The sequence below is a fragment of the Nuphar pumila genome, chromosome 6 (genome assembly GCF_984573655.1).
Source record: "Nuphar pumila chromosome 6, dmNupPumi1.hap1.1, whole genome shotgun sequence".
Taxonomy (NCBI): Eukaryota; Viridiplantae; Streptophyta; class Magnoliopsida; order Nymphaeales; family Nymphaeaceae; genus Nuphar; species Nuphar pumila.
In genome coordinates, this window is record NC_143254.1 from 6,030,234 (window position 1) to 6,049,724 (window position 19,491).

Consider the following 19,491-nt stretch of genomic DNA (forward strand, 5'->3'; position numbering starts at 1 on the left):
AATCTACTAAATAATATATATATATATATATATATAACAAGATTTATTTGGGTCGCAAGTGGACCCAAATCCTATTTAATTTAGTGGGATCCATTTAGCTTTCAAATGGATCAAAACCTCTTTTATATCCACTCTAGAAACGGGTTTTTTGGTGTTTCTGATCCTCCTGAAATGGGATATGTAGGTCAAAATATGGTTTCTATGCAACTATGGTATGGCCTAGTAACACCATGGAGTTCGTATATCAGTAAAGCAGGATTGCTTGATAACAGCATTCTTGTCTTGTTTGACCAACATGGCCACTCCATTGTACGGCAGAGTTTCCCAACTCCTTGGGTATGCTTCTTCCTAATCAGACTCTCGCTCCCTACCAAAATCTCCAAGCGAAGACTTTGTTTCCAGTTACTATACATGTCGATCAATTTCATTCAGTCAGCTAAATTTTACATTGGGAAACCTTATCGTTACTGGTACAGCGAAATCTCATCTTCAACATCCCCATTCACTGCAACCTTCTCATTGAATAGCACTCTGTTGAGAGAGAGAGAGAGAGAGAGAGTTAGGGAAGACTTGGGTGTAAGAGAGGGTCAGGGAAAACTTGAGTGTAGAACAAAGAGATAGGGGTAGATCGTCATTTTTCATGAAATCTGACCATGGTCAATCACTAACCATGGTTAGTTTGATGCCGTTCTAACAGGACTATTTTACAGTAAGAGCAAAAAAGGCAGGAACCGATTTGCAAAATATCATAAGGCAGGGACTATTTTGCAAATCCTCAATAAGACAGGGACCGATTTGTAGAGAACCCAAAAATAGAAAAACTTTTAGCGACAGTGGTGACCCTTGCTAAAACGCAGACAGGTTCTCTTTTTCTTTTCAATTGCGACCACCAGATCTTTTTATCGAACGGTTGTAGGGGGCTTGAAGGGCGGGTTCATACCTCTCTCTCTCTCTCTCTCTCTCTCTCTCTCTCTCTCTCTCTCTCTCTGGAATCAGGTTATTTTCACTATCTTGGTTAGACATGCAGAATCCACAATGGGTTAGAAAGGTTAACGGGATCACATTAAACCGAAGAAAAAAATGCCGCTAAGAATTAGATTAAATAGAACAAAAGTAACATGAAACAAATTAAGGCAAAAGGTCAACAAATAATACAATTAACATTTCATCATATTGGGAACTAATCATGAGTTTGCTTTACCAAATCGGCAATACAAAACGAAATGGAAAAAAGCTCACGGAAAAAACCCAAACAACTAGACGCGTATGGATTATAAATATAATACAACAGACTTTCTTGCATCTCTCTCACCATCACAACTGGGTAGCAGTCCCACAGAATTCAATACTTACTGGCATTCTTTCCCTTGTCCTTCTGGAAAAAGACAAAAAACGATGAACATTGCTCTCTCGCAATCTCACTAATTGTGGCTGTCACCTGCCTCAGGATCTGGCTCTGGCTTTGGTTCTGGCTCTTGTTCCTTCTCCATTTCATAATGCTTCTGGACAACAGGCTCAATTGTTTCAGTTTCAGTTCCAGTTTTGGCAACCTCAACTGCAGTAATCACTTCAGTGTTTGAAGGGAGATGTGTTGAATTCGTATCATGGTTGGGGTCCTTGGGGTCCTTTGATTTTTCAGATGTATGTTTTGGGAGATATTTTCGCTCTGGCTTCTTGGAATCTTTCCCGGTCTGGTGGAGACTACGATTAGATGTCCTGGTCTCGTCCAGGCTCAAGCGCCCCACTCTGCAAGTATGAAGAGGGTTCCCTTCACTATTGCCCGCTGCACCAAAGCTTTTATTCCGGCCTAACTTTGGTGATCTTGGTCGTGTTGGTGGTATCTGCATCATCAGTCTAACTTTTGAGCACACAACTAATTTCAAAAGAAAACTGCTACGGACCCATCTGCCACAAGTCATTTTTCAGTGCATGTGATCCTGCTAACTAGCTAAAAAACATTGCATATTAAGGCAAAAGGTGAGAAGAGGAAGTTGTGCTTATTGGCAATGGCGAAAAGCATCAGGTGCTCCAGTACGCCTAACAGTGGGGACCTGTTGGATCTTGGAACAGAGTAAAATATTTTATTCATAGATTTTCTATATTTGAGATTCTGGCTCAAAGAAGACAAAGACCATATGTCCAAACACTTCTTGCTCTAGCATCTCTACATTCTGTATGTGACCAAGTAAATTGATAGCCTTTGGTTCTTCAACAATTGGGACCCTAAGGAAACCACTCGTATGTTGCCATGCCAGCCCTTGATCCTGCATGTAGTTATTCTAGGATAATCACATCATCACAGTTTAACCATCTGGTAATTAAAATTATGAAAAAACACTAGTAATTCTAGCATCTCCATATTTCCTATAAATACACAGCCCCTTCTTCACATGAGATTCCCTTGCTCAAGAGATGCCACTTCTTGATCCTCCATGATAGACATCAAAAGGAAATGATGTCATCTGACGTTAACAATCTAACATTCACGAAATCTCAGTGAGGTATATTCAATTGGACAGCCAAAAGGCTTTCACTTTCCACATTATTAAACACATATTTTTATAAGTCCAATGTATCACAAAGACCATCTTCATCCCCTGCTCTCCTAATTCAGATGGTCGACACTTCAACTGTTCAAACATAACTATGAGACCATGGTTTAACATTAGAACAAAATAAGGAAATGGTTATCACCATCACAATCAGGATCATCAAGTTATAAAAGTTACAGAAAAAACCAAAACCACAAAAAGCTGAGCATATTTATAAGAACTTTGTGAAATCATTAATTACCATCTATCTGATACTATATATTTACCCCTTTATACTTTAATGACTTCTAGAATTTCCCAAAATAGAAGTGTTCTTTATCAACATTGTTTCCTGTTTTGAACAGAGATGAAAAGGCACTTTGACTGTGTCTGTGCCTCATTTCCAAGAGATGATAGGTTTGCCTTAACTTGTACTAACAAATTGATGAAACAAGCACCTGCAGCATAGGTCCACAAGGAAAATGGGCTCCATGACTACTTCTGGTTAATCTGATGTTTATGTCTGTAAATTTAAGAAAATACAGCACCCACCAAGATAGGGTTTAATAGTACAGACCAACATACAGAAATAAATACTTCAGCAAATTAGACTAACCACAAACTTGAGATACAGGGCACTTAACAATATGAAAAATTATTTGTTTTCACTGCCAAACAGTATGAAATATTCATGGGTTTAATACTACGTACCAACATACAGATATACAGCAGATTAGACTAAACACAAACATGAAGATATAGGTCACTTAACAATATGAAAATTTATTTGTTCGCATTGCCAAACAGTATGAGATATTCATGTATCCAATCATGCATCACGATAGCATCCATATATACATATAATGCCTCAATTTAGTGTTCAAAAATTATTTTGTCTGCTTTGGTTTGTTTATAATAACTTTATACAACAACAACAACAACAACTACGCCTTCATCCCAAAACAATTGGGGTCAGCGAATTTAACTTTATAATAACCTCATTTACTTAATGCTTATTGACAACGTAGCAAGATAATAACTATTTTAATACATGGTTCAGCTACTAGTCAATTATTCAAAGTTTACTTTTCTCATGTCACTACTATCAATCAACCTTTGACCTAGAACTTTTCAGAGTCAATCAGCAAGCAATTTCAAAATAATATCTGAAGATTGTGTGTTCAATAAAATGAAATCCAGTGAAACAATCCCTTACAGTAGGAAGTCCAGTTCCAAATCAATCTTATAGGTGATGGCGCAACCACAACGTGGGAGGAACACAAAAGCTAGATCCATTATTGAAGATTCAATAGATGAGAGCTTGGGGCTTACTACTAGCAGATAAAGGGAGGCAACAGGTCATTGTATATTACACCCAGCACCCCGAACAGACAGAACCTATTTAATCCCATCCAACAATTTCAATCTTGAAGAATTGTAAGCCTTCTGAATATCCACATTCAGTGCAGATTGTTTGTCACAGTAGACAAGATCAAAAAATAAGTAGAGAAACCTTCCACTTCAAAGAACCCTGTAGGAATAATAAAAGCATAGGAAACATGGAGAGTGCCATCTCTGTCCCGAACAAGACAAACTGCCAAAGTGACACAGTCAATCCGTTTTCCTTGATTTTAATATACTTTAACTTTGAAGCTTTAACAATATCTGTGAATATTCATCTCTAATAAGTTACTAAGAAAAGCAATTCATGAAAAAAATCTCACGTGTCATCTATTAGTTCATATATCACCAGACTGATGTAGATTCTGTATCCTATGCAGCTTCGTTCTGAAAATTATGCCTATAGCAACAAAACTTTAAAAATCATATGACAATTTGCATACACTTTGCTTGAGAACCATATACTGAAAGAATGAAATGCAATTAACGCATAGAGGCGCAAAAGCTATTTTCCTGTGTATGAATCCATTCTGACTAACAATCACTATCTTCTAAAATCCCAGGAGGAAAAGTTGACCTAGAAACCAAGTCCAGGGTCAGTCCTAGTGGATCACTCCCTACATGCATTTGTTTTACAATTAGAGCTGTTAAGTTACTACATTTACAAGAAGCTGCAAAAGCATAACCAGATTTTTGCACTAAGTATATGGGAAAATACAGCAGAAAATAAAGAAACATTACTGCAAAAGAGGATTTTTTTTAAAACATTACGCGCTGTCATCCAGAAGAAACACATCCTCACAGATGTGCATCCAATTTTATAGATGAACTTGTCTAAGGTTTTTATTCCTTTTTGCACCATGTCTCCCACCAACCTATGAGAAACCACCACACGTCCACGGGGCTATGAAATTGGAACTGTTAAAATAATAAACAGTACGAACTGAACTATATTAGACCTCTTCCTCCCAGAGGAAAAAAATGCACAAGCAGTTATTCAAAGAACTAATACATGGAAAGCAAATTGTAATAATCCACATAGTTTCCATAGACACAAAAATGCATCTCAAACATGTTAAACTAGGCATCCAACACCTTTAGACCAGAATCAAGTAGAATAAGCATCTAGAATTTCAAAACCAAAATCAAGTTCCCCAACTCTCAACATTTTTCCACCTATGACACTTGTCAAAGGAACAGTAACATACAAACTGCTCATATAACCTTCATCACCTTCTAAAGCACAGTTTCCAATTCTTGATACACATTTTAACATTTACTTGTCTTCTCATTCCTAGGCCTCCATTTACCATAGAAGAATGGGAATATCCCAACCATACAGATGTTGACCTTATTAAGGCTCAACAATCCCACCAGGGCCACCACATATACAGCCACAACCTATGTCACAGGGATTCGGCTAGCAGGGTGCCGCACCCGCGTCGACGCGACGCGACGCAGGTGCGGCACCGGGTGTGGTCAACCTGACCCTGGGTGCGGTTAACGCACCCAGGGTCATTTTGGTCCAATTTTTTTTACTTAAAAAAAATTGCCAAGAAAAATTTTTTTGCCCTATATGTCACAGGGATTCTCCAACTAGGTGCCGCACCCGATGCGATCAAACTTACCCTGGGTGCAGTCAACGCACCCAGGGTCATTTATGTCCAACTTTTGGACTTTATATATATATATATATATATATATATGTATATATATATATATTTTTTTTTGCCGCACCCCCGCACCCGGGTTTTTTGGAAGTGCCGCATCCCTGCACCCGCACCCATGTGACATAGGCCACAACCCTCTCCACTCCCAAGTTCCAGAGATAAAGATAAAAAAATTGCGAACAAGCAACCAAAAGATTCTGGCGCAGCCTCAGGATCGGATATTCTTCCCTAGTGATCATTGCAGCAAGTACTAAATAAAGAAAAATTGAAAAGTTTATCCATGAGGCAGAGGCATACACCTCATCACTAAGTATAACCTCTAAAACACCTTTAGGCAAATGCCTTCTGACTCATTGATCTTGCCTCCAGGCACACGGCTCATGCCTTGGAGGCAAGAACCTTTTAAGGCGATAGTCGGATGAGGGTCACAGGTTTGTTGGACTGCTTGTTGGATGTAGGTTGAGCATGGGCCAGGTCTGTGTGTGACAAGAGATAAATTCAAATACAATTCATTCCTGTAGAGAATATAAATAAAATAAAAAACATACACATTTCTTACTATGCAGGGCCATTTGTCGCACCATTCCATGGCTATGGAGAAGTAATGTCTATGCAGGGCCATTGGTTGCACCATTACATGGCTATGGAGAAGTAATGAAATAGATAGTTTCTTCAGAGAACAAGGATTAGAGACACACTGTGGTTTGCTTATTGTTGAATAGTGTAATATGTTTGTGTATCATATGTATTACTAGTGTCTTGTACTACCCCTCTTTTATGTACATAACATTATCTAATAGGGATACTGTTGTAATTTGTCAGGTGGTTATCGGGTCAACAGAATTTGTCTTTTCGTGACCTCTAGGGCGCTGACCCCCATATAGTGTATCTTATTTTCAGTTTTCTCTCTAATGAAGTATTCTTCTTCATTTTCTTTCTTTATGCTCTTCTCTCTCCTTCTCTGTATAGTGTATACCCATGCTTTGATACTTATCATGGCCTTCAATAGGGAACCTGGAAAAAGTGGCATGAGCTTAGCCTTCAGATGAAAATGTTATCCTCTTTCTAAAATGTAGCCCTACACAGAGCAAGGACTGAATAAATTAAGCTGCAAAGTTCCATTGACACACAATTGTACTCTAATAATTCAACAAGCTGATGAACTTCAATTGCTCTCTGCAACATATCTAGAAATCTAATGACCTAGTAAATGTAAGTTCATGAAGGTGTGAAGTACAACGTATGAAAGACATCTTTTGAACAAATTCTGAAACATATTTCATGAATTAACAAGTTTACCTCATAGCAATTCGTCAATATTTTGAAATTTCATGATAATTAATGCATTTTTGTCGTAAGTAAAAAAAAGAGTGAAAAAATCGACAATAATTTCAAAATATCAACATAACATAAATATCACAATATTATTGTGATTCAAAATATGATGATATTTTAACTTTTCTTGAACTTATGTGTTTTACATATATATTTTCCTCTTATCCTTTGTGAGTTTTATATTTCAAAAGCTTTTCAACTTTTCTTTGTATTTTAGTAAGAATAATTCGAGTAAACACATTATTTTCTCGTCTTTCGTATTATGTTTATATTCTAATTTTCAAAAGAACCCTCTCAAAGAAATAGCCAAGATATGTCCAACTGATGGCTATGGTTTAACTAGATATGTCCAACAATTCATGAGAATCAAGGTACACAATTATAGCTCCGATCACAAGCTGATATCTTTCCGTGGAAATCAACTAAGTACTGAATTCAAAAGAACAAAACAAATGATACAGGAACTTCCCTGGAACATGTTTAATAATCAATTCAAAACTCAAAGAATCATGTCCTAGAGAATGCATATTTTCCATTCACTGATTACATATAAGGATTTGCAAATGCTTAGGGCAAGCAGGCAAGGTATAGCAGACAGCAAAATGCTTCAATTTGATAGGAGCTTTTTTACATTTTTTCTTCCAAATTGATTTCAACCAAATCATGTACAATACGGATAATCTCAAAGACTAAATAAAAAAACTCGAAGCAACTGCATAATGCTATGGTGATATTCTGCTATCAAAATGATTATAATTAAATTAGTGATGGCACACTTGCCTATCCACAAAGGAAAAAGTCATAAATGACCTATAAGATTACGATTTGGATACTGAATATATCTTTTAAGTGCATTAGCCATTGCATAGTTATTATAGAAATGTATCCTATACATGTGACTAGGAAAGGAAAATAGCTTTCTTTCTTTCTTTTTTCTTTTTTTTCGAATAGGCAAGCTGGGGAGGGGGGGGGGGGGGGGGGATAACCCCCATGAGATTTGAACATGAAAACCCTAGTGCAACCTAACCATCCACCTATCTCATTTGACACAGAAAAGAGCATGTGGTTAATGAATTGGAATAGTTGTAAGAGACACAATAGAGCAACTTCAGCATTTAAAAAAATCATAGAAAACAGACTGTTATCCATCGGAAATCAATTGCTTGCTTTCATGAAGCTTTTGGCCAAATATTTAAGCTTAACCCTTAAAACTTTAAGTAAACCAGCAGCATGATACTTCAAGCAAACAAGAAATGTTGTAGTCATATGATATCAACCTTCTTTATCTCAACTTTTGGAGGAGCTGGTTCCTGATAGAAAGTTGGCATAGGAGTTGCCTTGAATGTTATGCTTTTCCTAAGCAGCTTAATCTCTGCTTCCTGAGTCTCCTGTCCACAGAATAAAGCATACAATGTTTACAAAAGTTGCACGGGTTCTCAAAGATATTTGACCTTAATTCTCTCACATAATTAAAATATAACCTTGCACTTCGCTTGCAATGAATTCCTCTCAGCTTCCTTTGCGTTATTCTTTTCCTCGAGTTTTGAGAAGAACTAGTACATAAGCAACAGGCCCAACCAATGTTAGTCCAGCTGTTGAAGGCACACACCTATCCATATATATATATATATACTTCTGAGTGAAACTTTAGAAAAGCAAGATCACTCACCTCCCTTCTTTTTTCAGCTCTCTCATTACATCTAAAATTGAAATTATATGTAGGAGTAGTGCCAATTCTCTGAGGTTTAGAACCTCCAAAGGTGGGGCTACTAAAAGTGCTTAAGGAATCCAGTTTTATAATTATTTAGCGAGCCAAAAGAAACAAAAGATTGGGATAGATAGTTAGGGATAAATGTCAGTGATTTTGTTTCAACAAACAGCAATCACACTGAGCAACTATAAATGCTGATGATAACTCTAATAGAATCAAGACATATATTCTTGCAACATAAAAATAAACATGTACTTCTAGATGGTATCTTCACAAGTTAAGACAAATCTGATCTACCAGCAATAAAGAATTTATCTTTTGGGATTGTTCGGTTGACTTTTAACTTTTTTGCAGCTTTTTTATTTATCACTTGATCATGTTATACATGAAACACTTAGTTTAAAAGAGTTTCTTATTTTAAATTTTTATATTGCCAAGATACCAGATAAAAGCCAGAAAGATTAAGAACACTAGAAAATCTAACAAGAAATTCAGGTCCAACTATAGTAAGCTTTTGCAAGTTAAGCGGATGTGAAAGCTCTAACACATCTAAGAACTTTAAAAAAAAATGCTAGAGACAAAATCAGATTTCCAAACAAGAGGATACGATGAAGAAGACTGCCCATCTTCTTCTACTTTGGAAGGCAATCCTTGTTTCAAGGGCTTCAACTTGTTCTGTTCTCTGAGGCAACAGGTGATGGATAAGCACAAAAAAAAGAGCAAATTTATGTGATCTACCAGAATCCCAAAGTTGGCTTTGTATGTAGTTGTCAGACAACAATTACATGGGAAGACCCAGAAACATTGAATCTGTTAAGCGAAACAGAGACTTACTTGAACCCTTCAGATTGCAAAGCCTTGGTGATAGATGATGTTGACATGGGTTTGCCAAGTTGCTGCCAGAAAAATATGAGTGAAGCACAAACATCAATACTATAATAGTAAAAGTTGAAAGCAATATAAAAAAGTGTGTTTCAACTCATACAGACCCCTTTTAAGACAAGACAATGACAACAGCCAATGTTGTAAGTATCGTTACTATGGGGAATATCAATACAATACACACTCATATCGCGATATGAGTGTGTATCGTATCTGTATCGTATGTATTGTCCGCTATGTCACATGGGTGCGGGTACGGGTACGGGTACGGGTGCGTAGCAATTTCAAAAAATTTGGACACGGGGACACGGCTATATATATGTATATATATTTTTAAAATATATATATATATAACAATAATAAGACTCGGTCAAAGTTGTGCCTATTAGGGGGACACGGCTATATATATATAACAATAATAAGACTCGGCTATATATATATTTTTAAAAATATATAAAAAGATCAATTTTTTTTTTAGTTTTTATGTCTTTTGCTCTAAAAAATGGACAAAAATAGACTCGGTCAAAGTTGACCGAGTCCAAAATGTGGACGGACTTGGCCCCAATGCGTTGACCAAGTTTGACACTTGGTTGACCGTGTCTGCCCCGTGTCTGCACCTGTGTCGAGGAGTGTCGACGCGGGTGCATCGACCTTATAGCCGAGTCTGTGTGACTTAGATTGTACGATGCAATCTTATATCGTATGATGCAAGGTGTATCATACGATACAATGTCGGTGTACCTAAAAAAGGACCAAATCATAAATTTTCAGTTTTGGCTTTTAAAGACCTCTTGAGGGTCGACTCCTTCGTTTGTGTAGAAGTCATTAGAGAGGTATCCACGCACCCTAGAACTCATGAGAGCAATTTGAGGGGCTATCAGTGAGTAAGGGAGAGGGCTTTTGCGGTTTGTTCAAATAAAAGTGCATTTTCATCATTTTTTCACTCAAGTGGATTAAGGTAAAAAAACCTTATTATTTGCTTTTTATTGAGTTTTTTGGGGGGAAATGGCATCAAATGATCCAGCATGGCAATGGAGAACTCAAGTAATGAGTAAAAACCGATTGAAAATCGAGTGCAACTATTGTCATACTATTTTTTAAGGTGGTATCTCTCAGTTGAAACATCATTTAGCCGAGACACATATCTATGTTGCGGTCTGCACGTCAAAAAAATTATCGAAAGACGTGAAATGACAATTACTCACTGACATGAGAGAAAAAACAAGAAAAAGAGATGAGTGAGGCAGAAATGAGGTATGTGCAGCCCTAAGAGGACGAAGATGAGCTCCCTACTTCTGAATCTAGCCCCTCATAGCATCAGAAGTAGGAAGTTTTGTAGCAAAAGAAAAATGCATGGATGGTGCTAGTAGTAGTAATGTTGCGGGCACAAAAAAGAGAAGGAGAAAGAGGAGTATGAGGGAGTTTTTCAAGAGAAGATAGAGCTAAATGCTCTATTAGGAGCTTTTTTCCTCCTAAGACTGCCCCTGGGGCACAACCCAACATTCATATTGTTACGACTCCTTGACATTTAGTCGAGCAAGCGAATGTCGTGGTTAGGAGATGGTTCTATGATGTCGGCATTTCATTCAATGCAATAAAAAATTTTTATTTTTAGGTAATGACAGATATCATAACCAGTATCGGGCCTGGATATAAAATGTCTTTGTATCATGTTTTGAAAGAAAAAAATTAGATACTAATGTGAATGAAGTTAAAGCATATTGTGATAAGGCAGTCATAGAGAGAAACTAGGTGTAGCATCATGGCAGATGGGTGGACAGAAGTCAATGACCTTGATAAATTTTCTTGCCTATTGTCCCCAAAGAACTATGTTTTTGAAATCAATTGATATGTTCAATACGCCCAAGACAGCAAATGTATTGCTAAGGGTATTTGATCAGGTTGTGAAAGAGGTTCAACCTCAAAATAGTGTTTAATTCATTACTGATGATGTGGCAAATTATAGGGCAGCAAATAAATAATTGGAAGAAAACTATAGGTCATTCTTTTGAACCTTGTGTGATGCCCATTGCATAGACCTCATGCTTGAGGACATCGACAGCATAGATGAGATAAAGCACACTGTTGAATGTTATCAAGAAGTTACTAAATTTATTTATAATCATGCATGTATTGTGAACTTGATGAGAAAGTACACTAGTGGTGTTGAGTTGATTCGTAATGCAATTACTAGATTTGCTATAAATTTTTTGACAATGCAAAGTTCAATAAAGAATAGGACTGCACTAAAAAAAATCATTAGATGAGTGGAATGCATATCCTCGTTCACAAAAAAAAAGTCAAGAGAACTTGTAGTTCAGAAATGAATTTTGGGATTCATGCATGAAATTGTTGAAAATCACTATACCTTTGGTAAAGGTGTTTTGATTGGTTGGCAGTGAAGATAGACCAGCTATGGGTTATCTCTATGAGGCCGTGGATAAGGCAAAAGAGGCCATTAGAGATAATTTGAATGGAAAAAAATTTATACATCCCTATATGGAACATCATTGATCATAGGTGGATTAGGCAACTTCATCAACCTCTTTATGTTGAAGTATATTATTTAAATCATGTATTTAGATACTCTCCTATATTTAAAATTGACAGAGAAGTCAATAAGAGACTCTTGGATTGCATTAAAAGGTTGAACCCTGATTATGGTGTCCAAAATCAAATTCATAAGGAAATGAAAATTTATGATAATGCATTGTATGATATGGGGAGACCTGTAGCAGTATGAAATCGTATCACGATGCATCCAGGTAATTTATTTTGTCTATTTCAAATTTAATTTCATATTATTATTTAGTTATGATGTTTTGTATCTGTTATTGTCTTATTGAATTCTTATTTTCTTGTTTTTTTCAAACATTTTTAGTGGATCAGGTTTGGAAGTAATATTCTAAACTTGAAAACTTTTGTCAACCGCATTTTTAGTCAAACGTGTAGTGCAAGTGGATGTTAGAGAAATTGGAGCATCTTTGAACAAATACATATAAAATGAAGAAATAGATTAGAGCACAAAACAGCTTAATGACCTCGTCTACATTCGCTACAACTTACGACTGAGGAAAAAGCTATATAAATTTATAAAGTTTATTTGTCATTTTCATGTGTTTATTTAAAGTTTTTTATATCATACAAAACCCAACTAATTTTAATTTTTTCAAATCACTTTTTAGGCAACTAGAAAAGTTATCATCAAGGAAGCACAAAGTGCAATTTGTTCTTATTAGTTTGAAAAAAAATTATATATTGGATGCATGGGTTCAAGAAGAAACAAGCATTCTAAATAAAGAGAACAATCAGTAGATAAACGTGGAAGGAGCTCAGGACGTAGATGATGAAGAGCCCACGTACATTGGAGATAATGTAAATGTCGAATAAGGAGAAAAATAAGAAGATAATGATGATGGTTATGATGGATGGTATATTTTTTTAAAAACTTGATTATTGTTTCATGTGTTATTTTTAAAAAACTTGGTTATGATGTCTTATGCAACTCATAGAGACATAAATGCTTCGTATGTGATTTTATGATTGTATTTTGTGCACTTCATCATTGTTTCATGTGTTATGATTTTTTTAGAATTTTTAATAATTTTCAATAATTTTTTTGGATCTTTTAGAAAAAATTATGATTTTTTACGATACGATACGATACGTCATGGTGACTAATATCATGATATTTATGAAAATCTCGCAAAAAATGCGAGATTTAATCCAAAAGTTTTATGAAAATCTTGCGAGATTTTTTTATGACAATTTCTCGTGAAAGTATTGCGAGATTTAGTAAATCTCGCAATATATCAGTGACATTTTTTAAACTCTTTTTATGTTTGTTTGTTTTTGTTTTTTTTTTTTTTGGGGGGGGGGGGGGGGGGGTCGGTTTTCCACGGTTCTTTCAAAAAGCAAAAAACGAGATTGAAAGTTGAAACCCTGAAACCCTATCGAAGCTTCTCTACGAGCAGCGAGCGACAAGCGGACACCGTCGATCGAACCGATCTCTCTCTCTCTCTCTCTCTCTCTCTCTCTCTCTCTCTCTCTCTCTCTCTCTCTCTCTCTCTCTCTCTCTCTCTCTCTCTTCCCTGATTCACTCAGTCGTTGGTTTTGACGACCGGTGACCCACCGATTTCGACGACCAGTGACTCATCGGCGGTGAGTGTCTGGTGAGTGAGAGACCCAGAGAGAGAGGGGTTTGTTGTATTCTGCAAAAAGGAGATTTTACAGATTTTTTTATTAAAAAATCAGAAAAATGCAAAAACAATTGGAAAAATAATAAAAAAAAAACAGAATTTGGCCGATTCTGAATTGATTATGCTTCAAGTAGACCAATTATGGTTGATTCAGACAATTCAAGCCAAAATCAGTCGATGTTGGGAGGGGGGCTGAATTGACCCCTGTTTCAAATCAGCTAAGGGCTATGTCACATGGGTGGGGGTGCGGGGGTGCGGGGGTGCGACATGGGCAAAAATGTAATATATATATATAGAAGGGGGGTCTAGGGGTTCCCCTCGGCGCGGGTCAACGCACCCAGGGTCGGGTTGACCGCACCCGGTGCCGCACCCGCACCCACGTCGAGTCGCGTCGACGCGGGTGCGGCACCCTGCTAGCCGAATCCCTGTTTTATAAGGGCTGATTTGATCTGAATCGGCTTATTCAAACTAATTTGACAACATTGATCTGATCTACATTGGCTTCGACCTCTATTTAGAACTGAACTTTGGTTTTTCTCTCTCTCCCAATCAATTTCTCAATGTCCTCCTATGTCTCATGAGAATGTTCTTGTTTCTGTTGCTTATGAATTTAATTTTTCCTCAAAAATTGAAAAAGAAAAGGTCTTAGTCAATATTTTAGTCTCATGCCTTAAAGGCACAATATTTTTTAAATTTAAATGTGCTAAAGGACCAAAAACTAGTGAATATATTGAGAAGTATATACCAGTTACTATTGAAAAAATTGGATCAGACAAAGTGGTTAAATTTATGACAGATAATGACTCAAATTACTTGAAAGCAAGGGTTGCAGTTGAGGTAAGATGGCATATTTTTACATTATCTTGTGTTGCACACTGTATTGATTTAATGCTTGAAGATTATGATAGATTGCATAATTTCTCTCATACATTATTGGATGCAAAACGGATTACAAACTTCATATACAAATTACAAACAATTTTGCAACTTATAAGAAATTATACAAATGATAGAGATACAAAGGCCTGGAGCTACTCGTTTTGCTACTAATTTTTTATTTTTACAATCTATATTAAAAATGAAAGATAAGTTGAGGTTTTTTGTTGCTTCTTCTGAATGGAGAAATTTAGAAAAGGTTAAGAAAAGAGGAAAAGGAAAAGATGTGACTGATATTATATAAGAAGAGGAGTTTTGGAAAAATGGAAGAGAAATAGTAATAATAACAGAACCACTTATAAAACTTTTGAAGATGGTAGATGGAGATGGTTCTATCATAGGTTACTTGTATGAAGGCATAAATAGCGTTAAAGAAGCAATAAAAAGTTTTTATAAATGTCGAATGGCAAAGTATCTATGAATATGGGATATCATTGATGGTAGATGGGAGGTCAACTTGAGAAGTGACTTATATATTGTTTCTCGGTATTTAAATTCATAACTTTTTTATAATGGTCTTGTGAAGATGAACAATGAAATTATGGAAGCATTGAAGAAAATAATGAAAAAGATGATTGATAAGGAAGATAAAAAGGATGAGGTTGCTTTATAATTGACTTATTATCATTCAAAAGATCCAAAGATCTTTAATGAGATTACAATATCTCTTATTCGTACTGCACATCCATGTAAGTTTCAATTTTGATTTGCATTTTGTAAAAAATTATTTTAGAATATATTATCAATTTTTCATTACTTACTTTTGTTTTCATCAGGGATATGGTGGAAAATGAGTAGAGAAAATGTCCCTATTTTGCAAAATATAACAATTAAAATACTTAGTCAACCATGCAGTGCATCAGCATTGCATTTGAAGTGGCACATATCAAACAGAAGAACCATCTTGAGCCAACAACTCTTACTGATTTAGTGTATGTGCACATGATAATGCACATGCAGAAGACTTCAGTTGAAAAAGAAGCAAAAGATTCTCGGCCTATTGTATATGACGACATTGATGCATTTGCATATGGCTCAATTGAAGAAAGGAATGAAGAAGAGAAAATAGAAAATGAGAAGAAGGATGAAAGCATTGAACGCCAAGGAATTGATGAAGACACTTTTGATTTCTTAGTTAATAGCAAGTGAATGGTTTTCTGTATAAACTTGAATCATTATGATGCTTGTTTTCTCATGAACTTGTGATCATTTTCTTTTTGTTTTTTATACTTGATTATTGATACTTAATGTATGATAATTTAGTTGATGCTTGATATTTATTTGAATGGAAGTACATTTGATGCACATGCTTGATACTTATTTGATGTTTGATACTTCTTAGACATGGTTAGTGGGATTGAAAATAGATTTTATATTTTTTTTGCACATAAAATTAAATTAGTTTATTTTTATTTGATTTTTTAAATTTTTTGAGAATTTATTTGATTTTTTAATATTTTCCCCGAGATTTTGCCAAAAAAACTCGAGAAATATTCAAAAAGTTGAAAATCTCCCCAGAAATTCACTGCCCAGAAATTGCAGTTTTAAACTTTTGTCACCATGGGATACTTATCTTATTTTGGACCTGACCGATATGGGTAACAATACTATACTATACTTACAACCATGACAACAGCAACATAAGAAACTGAGTGCAGATACAAAACAAAATCAGTGAACAGGTTTACCTGATATTCACCGGCTGTAGGTGCACGTTCTGTTTTTCTATGTGCTTCAGTGCTAACACCATCACCTTCAGCAACCTGCACATTGTTGGAAGATCCCGTGTTGCTCGTTGCAGCCGGTTGGAGAGAAGCATGCTTTGTATGTGCAGCTGATGTGCACGAACCATTTGAAGCAGGAAAAGTATCATCTGCGATCACTTTAGCATCCTTGGTCTTTTTCACCGAACTCACCCCGACCTTAGAGCTATGAGGTTTTTCAGTGGCAGGCAATGCATGGTTCTTACTTCTCTCTTGTGGCTTTTGCAGTTTCAGGTTCTTGGGATGATCAGATTGCTTTGATCCACTCTCCTACATTTCATACACAGCATTAACCCCTCCTTAGACTCATAACTAAGACTAATTGGCAGATCAACTGAATTTCAGAAGACCCGATGTAAAAGATTTCAAACTTTTGCTCATATTGATGTTTGTTGAGAAGAGAGTAAGAATCGTGAAAAAGAAGAAAACAGAGCATAACAAACCAAAGATCAAAGGAAAGACATGATCATGTGAATTATGAAAATTAACAGTGCGGCATTGATGATTTGAGAATAAAATGGTCAAAAAGACAATTATACAGCCACGAGTGTTGGATCAATCCACACCAACCAAAAATCAAAGAAGCATTATTCGTCCCAGAGTGAGAATATTACCTTAGACGGGCTCGATTTTTTCGTCCCAGAAGCATCGGCCTCTCCCGTTTGAACATCAGAAGCGTCGTGTATAGTTTCCGATTCCCCATCGTATTGCTTCATCTCCGAATTCCCTTTCCCCCCTCCCAACTCCATAACCTTCCCATTGCTCAAAGGAGCCTTCACACTGATCCCATTTGCATGAGTAACCTTCGCCGCGGAAACTGGTACGGCATTGTCGACCTCCATCGACGGCCTGCTTCCCTCTGGGCAATCCAAAATCCTATAAGCCTCCCTTCACTGCCAAAAAAGAAAAAGAAAAAAAACTACTTCTTCGACGTCAAACAACAAGGAATTCAAAATCAAACGAGCCCAACAGGAGAAGATCGAAGAAACGAAAACGTAAATTAAAAAAAAAAAGGAAATAACGAAGGGGTACAACTGTGGAAACCACAAAAACAGTAGGAGGGAGTAGTTTTATGGTGAGACAAATCCGGAAAAGACGGAGACAACACTGCACAGAACACTCTAGGATCACGAATCGAACGCAATACAGCACAACGCATTGAACCCTAAGGAACTGTCTCAATGCGTAAACCCAAACATCACCATCATTCGATCTCAGAAATTTGGGGCATCACCAAATCAGACGCAGACTTCGATTTTGAAAAACATAATAATAATATAATGAAATCAAACGAAGGGGTAGTAGGGTAGGGAGCATCGAGGGGAGATTTATCAGAGACACAACCGATAAACGAACGGGAAAATTCCAATAAAATCGATTAAACGGCACGAAAAACGAATAGAAAGGGCGTTTGGCTCACCTTGATCGGCCCCAGTTCGAGTTCTCAGAACGACATCCACAGATTGGAAAGAAACGAAGGGAATCAAATGGAAGGAAGGATAAAGAGAGAAAATATTATAATAATATAAATAAACACTCAGCGAAGGAACGAAGGATCTTCCAAAAGCATCACTGGAAACGAGAGAGAGAGATGCAGATTTTCTTCTCTCTTTAATTTATTTTTTTATTCAATTTACTAGAGGATCGGTTTTGGTTTTGGTTTTTGTTTTTGTTTTTTAAATTGAGGAAAAAGAAAAGCCTTTTTAATTCGGATGCCAGCATGTTTGAATGAGAGAGAGAGAGAGAGAGAGATAGAAACACGCTTTTCCGTTAAAATAATTATGAAATTACCAAACTGCGCCGAAACGAAGGCGCAATGAGATGGCTTCCGAATCTCCGATGGAGAAGTCATGAGGGTGTTTTGGTCATTATTCCGAAGTTGTCTGACTTGTCTTATTATTGTCACAAACCTGTTTGTGGGCAGAGAACAATTCAGAATGGAGCTTAAATTTAGAAAAACAAATTAGAAGAGAAAAAAAAAAACAAAAAAAGAGCGGTTGTTTCCGGTACTTTTGTGAGACCATAAAAAAAAGCTATTTTTTAGGGAACTAAATTGATCTCATTTCTTGTCCAATGTTAGAATGTAAACGGTTTGGATCGAGTTGGATGTGGCCCATATCATCTAATCGGATCTTAGCTAAACATATTCAAATTCAGATGGTGAAAAGCTCATGCCAGATTTTTTTTTTTAATGTAAACGGATTTGGATATCCATAAAAATCTGGATATTTGTTAGATTCGTTGACAAAAAATGAAAACCATATCTGCATCCCATTATAATCATATGTGGTTTTGGCTTACCAAATGTAACTAAATGGAATCAAACTTGGTTGGGTATCAGATAAAATCCGATTTGTTGGCATCCCAATCTCTACCAAATTTTCTTGAGAATTTGAAATTTTCACGTCTTTTTCATTTTTTTTATCAATAAAATATTTGTAAAAATAATCTAACATGGAAGTGCATAATTTAAAGAAAGAATATCAAATATACAATATATGAAAATTAAAAATCATCTTATTTTTTTGATGTAAAAAATAATAATCGATAAAGCATATCATAATAAAATCAAATATTTACATTTTAATTTAAATATGATAATATTTTAAAAATAATGCGACATTATGTAGTTTAAAAAGGCAATATAAAATATCTCTTTTTTACAATAATTTTTTAAAATATCACCGATATTTGTGACGGCCCTCAGGGTTGGATGGGACTGGATGCAATCAGCCTACTCTTTGCAGCTAGAAAAGGGACAACCTGTTCTGGTCACTTGGGACATTAGGTCCAGTGACCTTGGTAATTGGTCAAGCCATCTACTCATTCCAAGTTATGGCTGTCATATCCACCCCAAACTGTACTCCAATATCAAGATATAAGCACAAAAATACAGACCAAAATATTATTTGGGTCGACCTGAATATCATGTGGGCAGGTTTGAGCTATGAATTTTACCGAACAGAGATGGATTCGGATTCAGATTCAAAATCAGATGGGAAAAGATAAATCCGAACCGGATCCCACTAGTCTAAAACCGGATATTTATACTTAATCAGATTC

General features: G+C 36.1%; 1 protein-coding gene across 1 annotated transcript; it reads right to left on the reverse strand.

Moving 5' to 3' along the window:
• Positions 1-1,098: 1,098 nt before the first annotated feature.
• Positions 1,099-18,074, reverse strand: LOC149833758 (uncharacterized). The gene is made up of 9 exons (XM_090011002.1): positions 17,849-18,074; positions 17,043-17,321; positions 16,354-16,698; positions 9,483-9,544; positions 9,256-9,330; positions 8,607-8,706; positions 8,419-8,490; positions 8,215-8,325; positions 1,099-1,841 (listed from the first exon to the last, which is right to left on the reverse strand). The coding sequence occupies exons 2-9, from the start codon at positions 17,268-17,270 to the stop codon at positions 1,422-1,424; spliced, it is 1,413 nt and encodes a 470-aa protein (XP_089867128.1). The 5' UTR covers positions 17,271-17,321; positions 17,849-18,074; the 3' UTR covers positions 1,099-1,421.
• Positions 18,075-19,491: the final 1,417 nt, after the last annotated feature.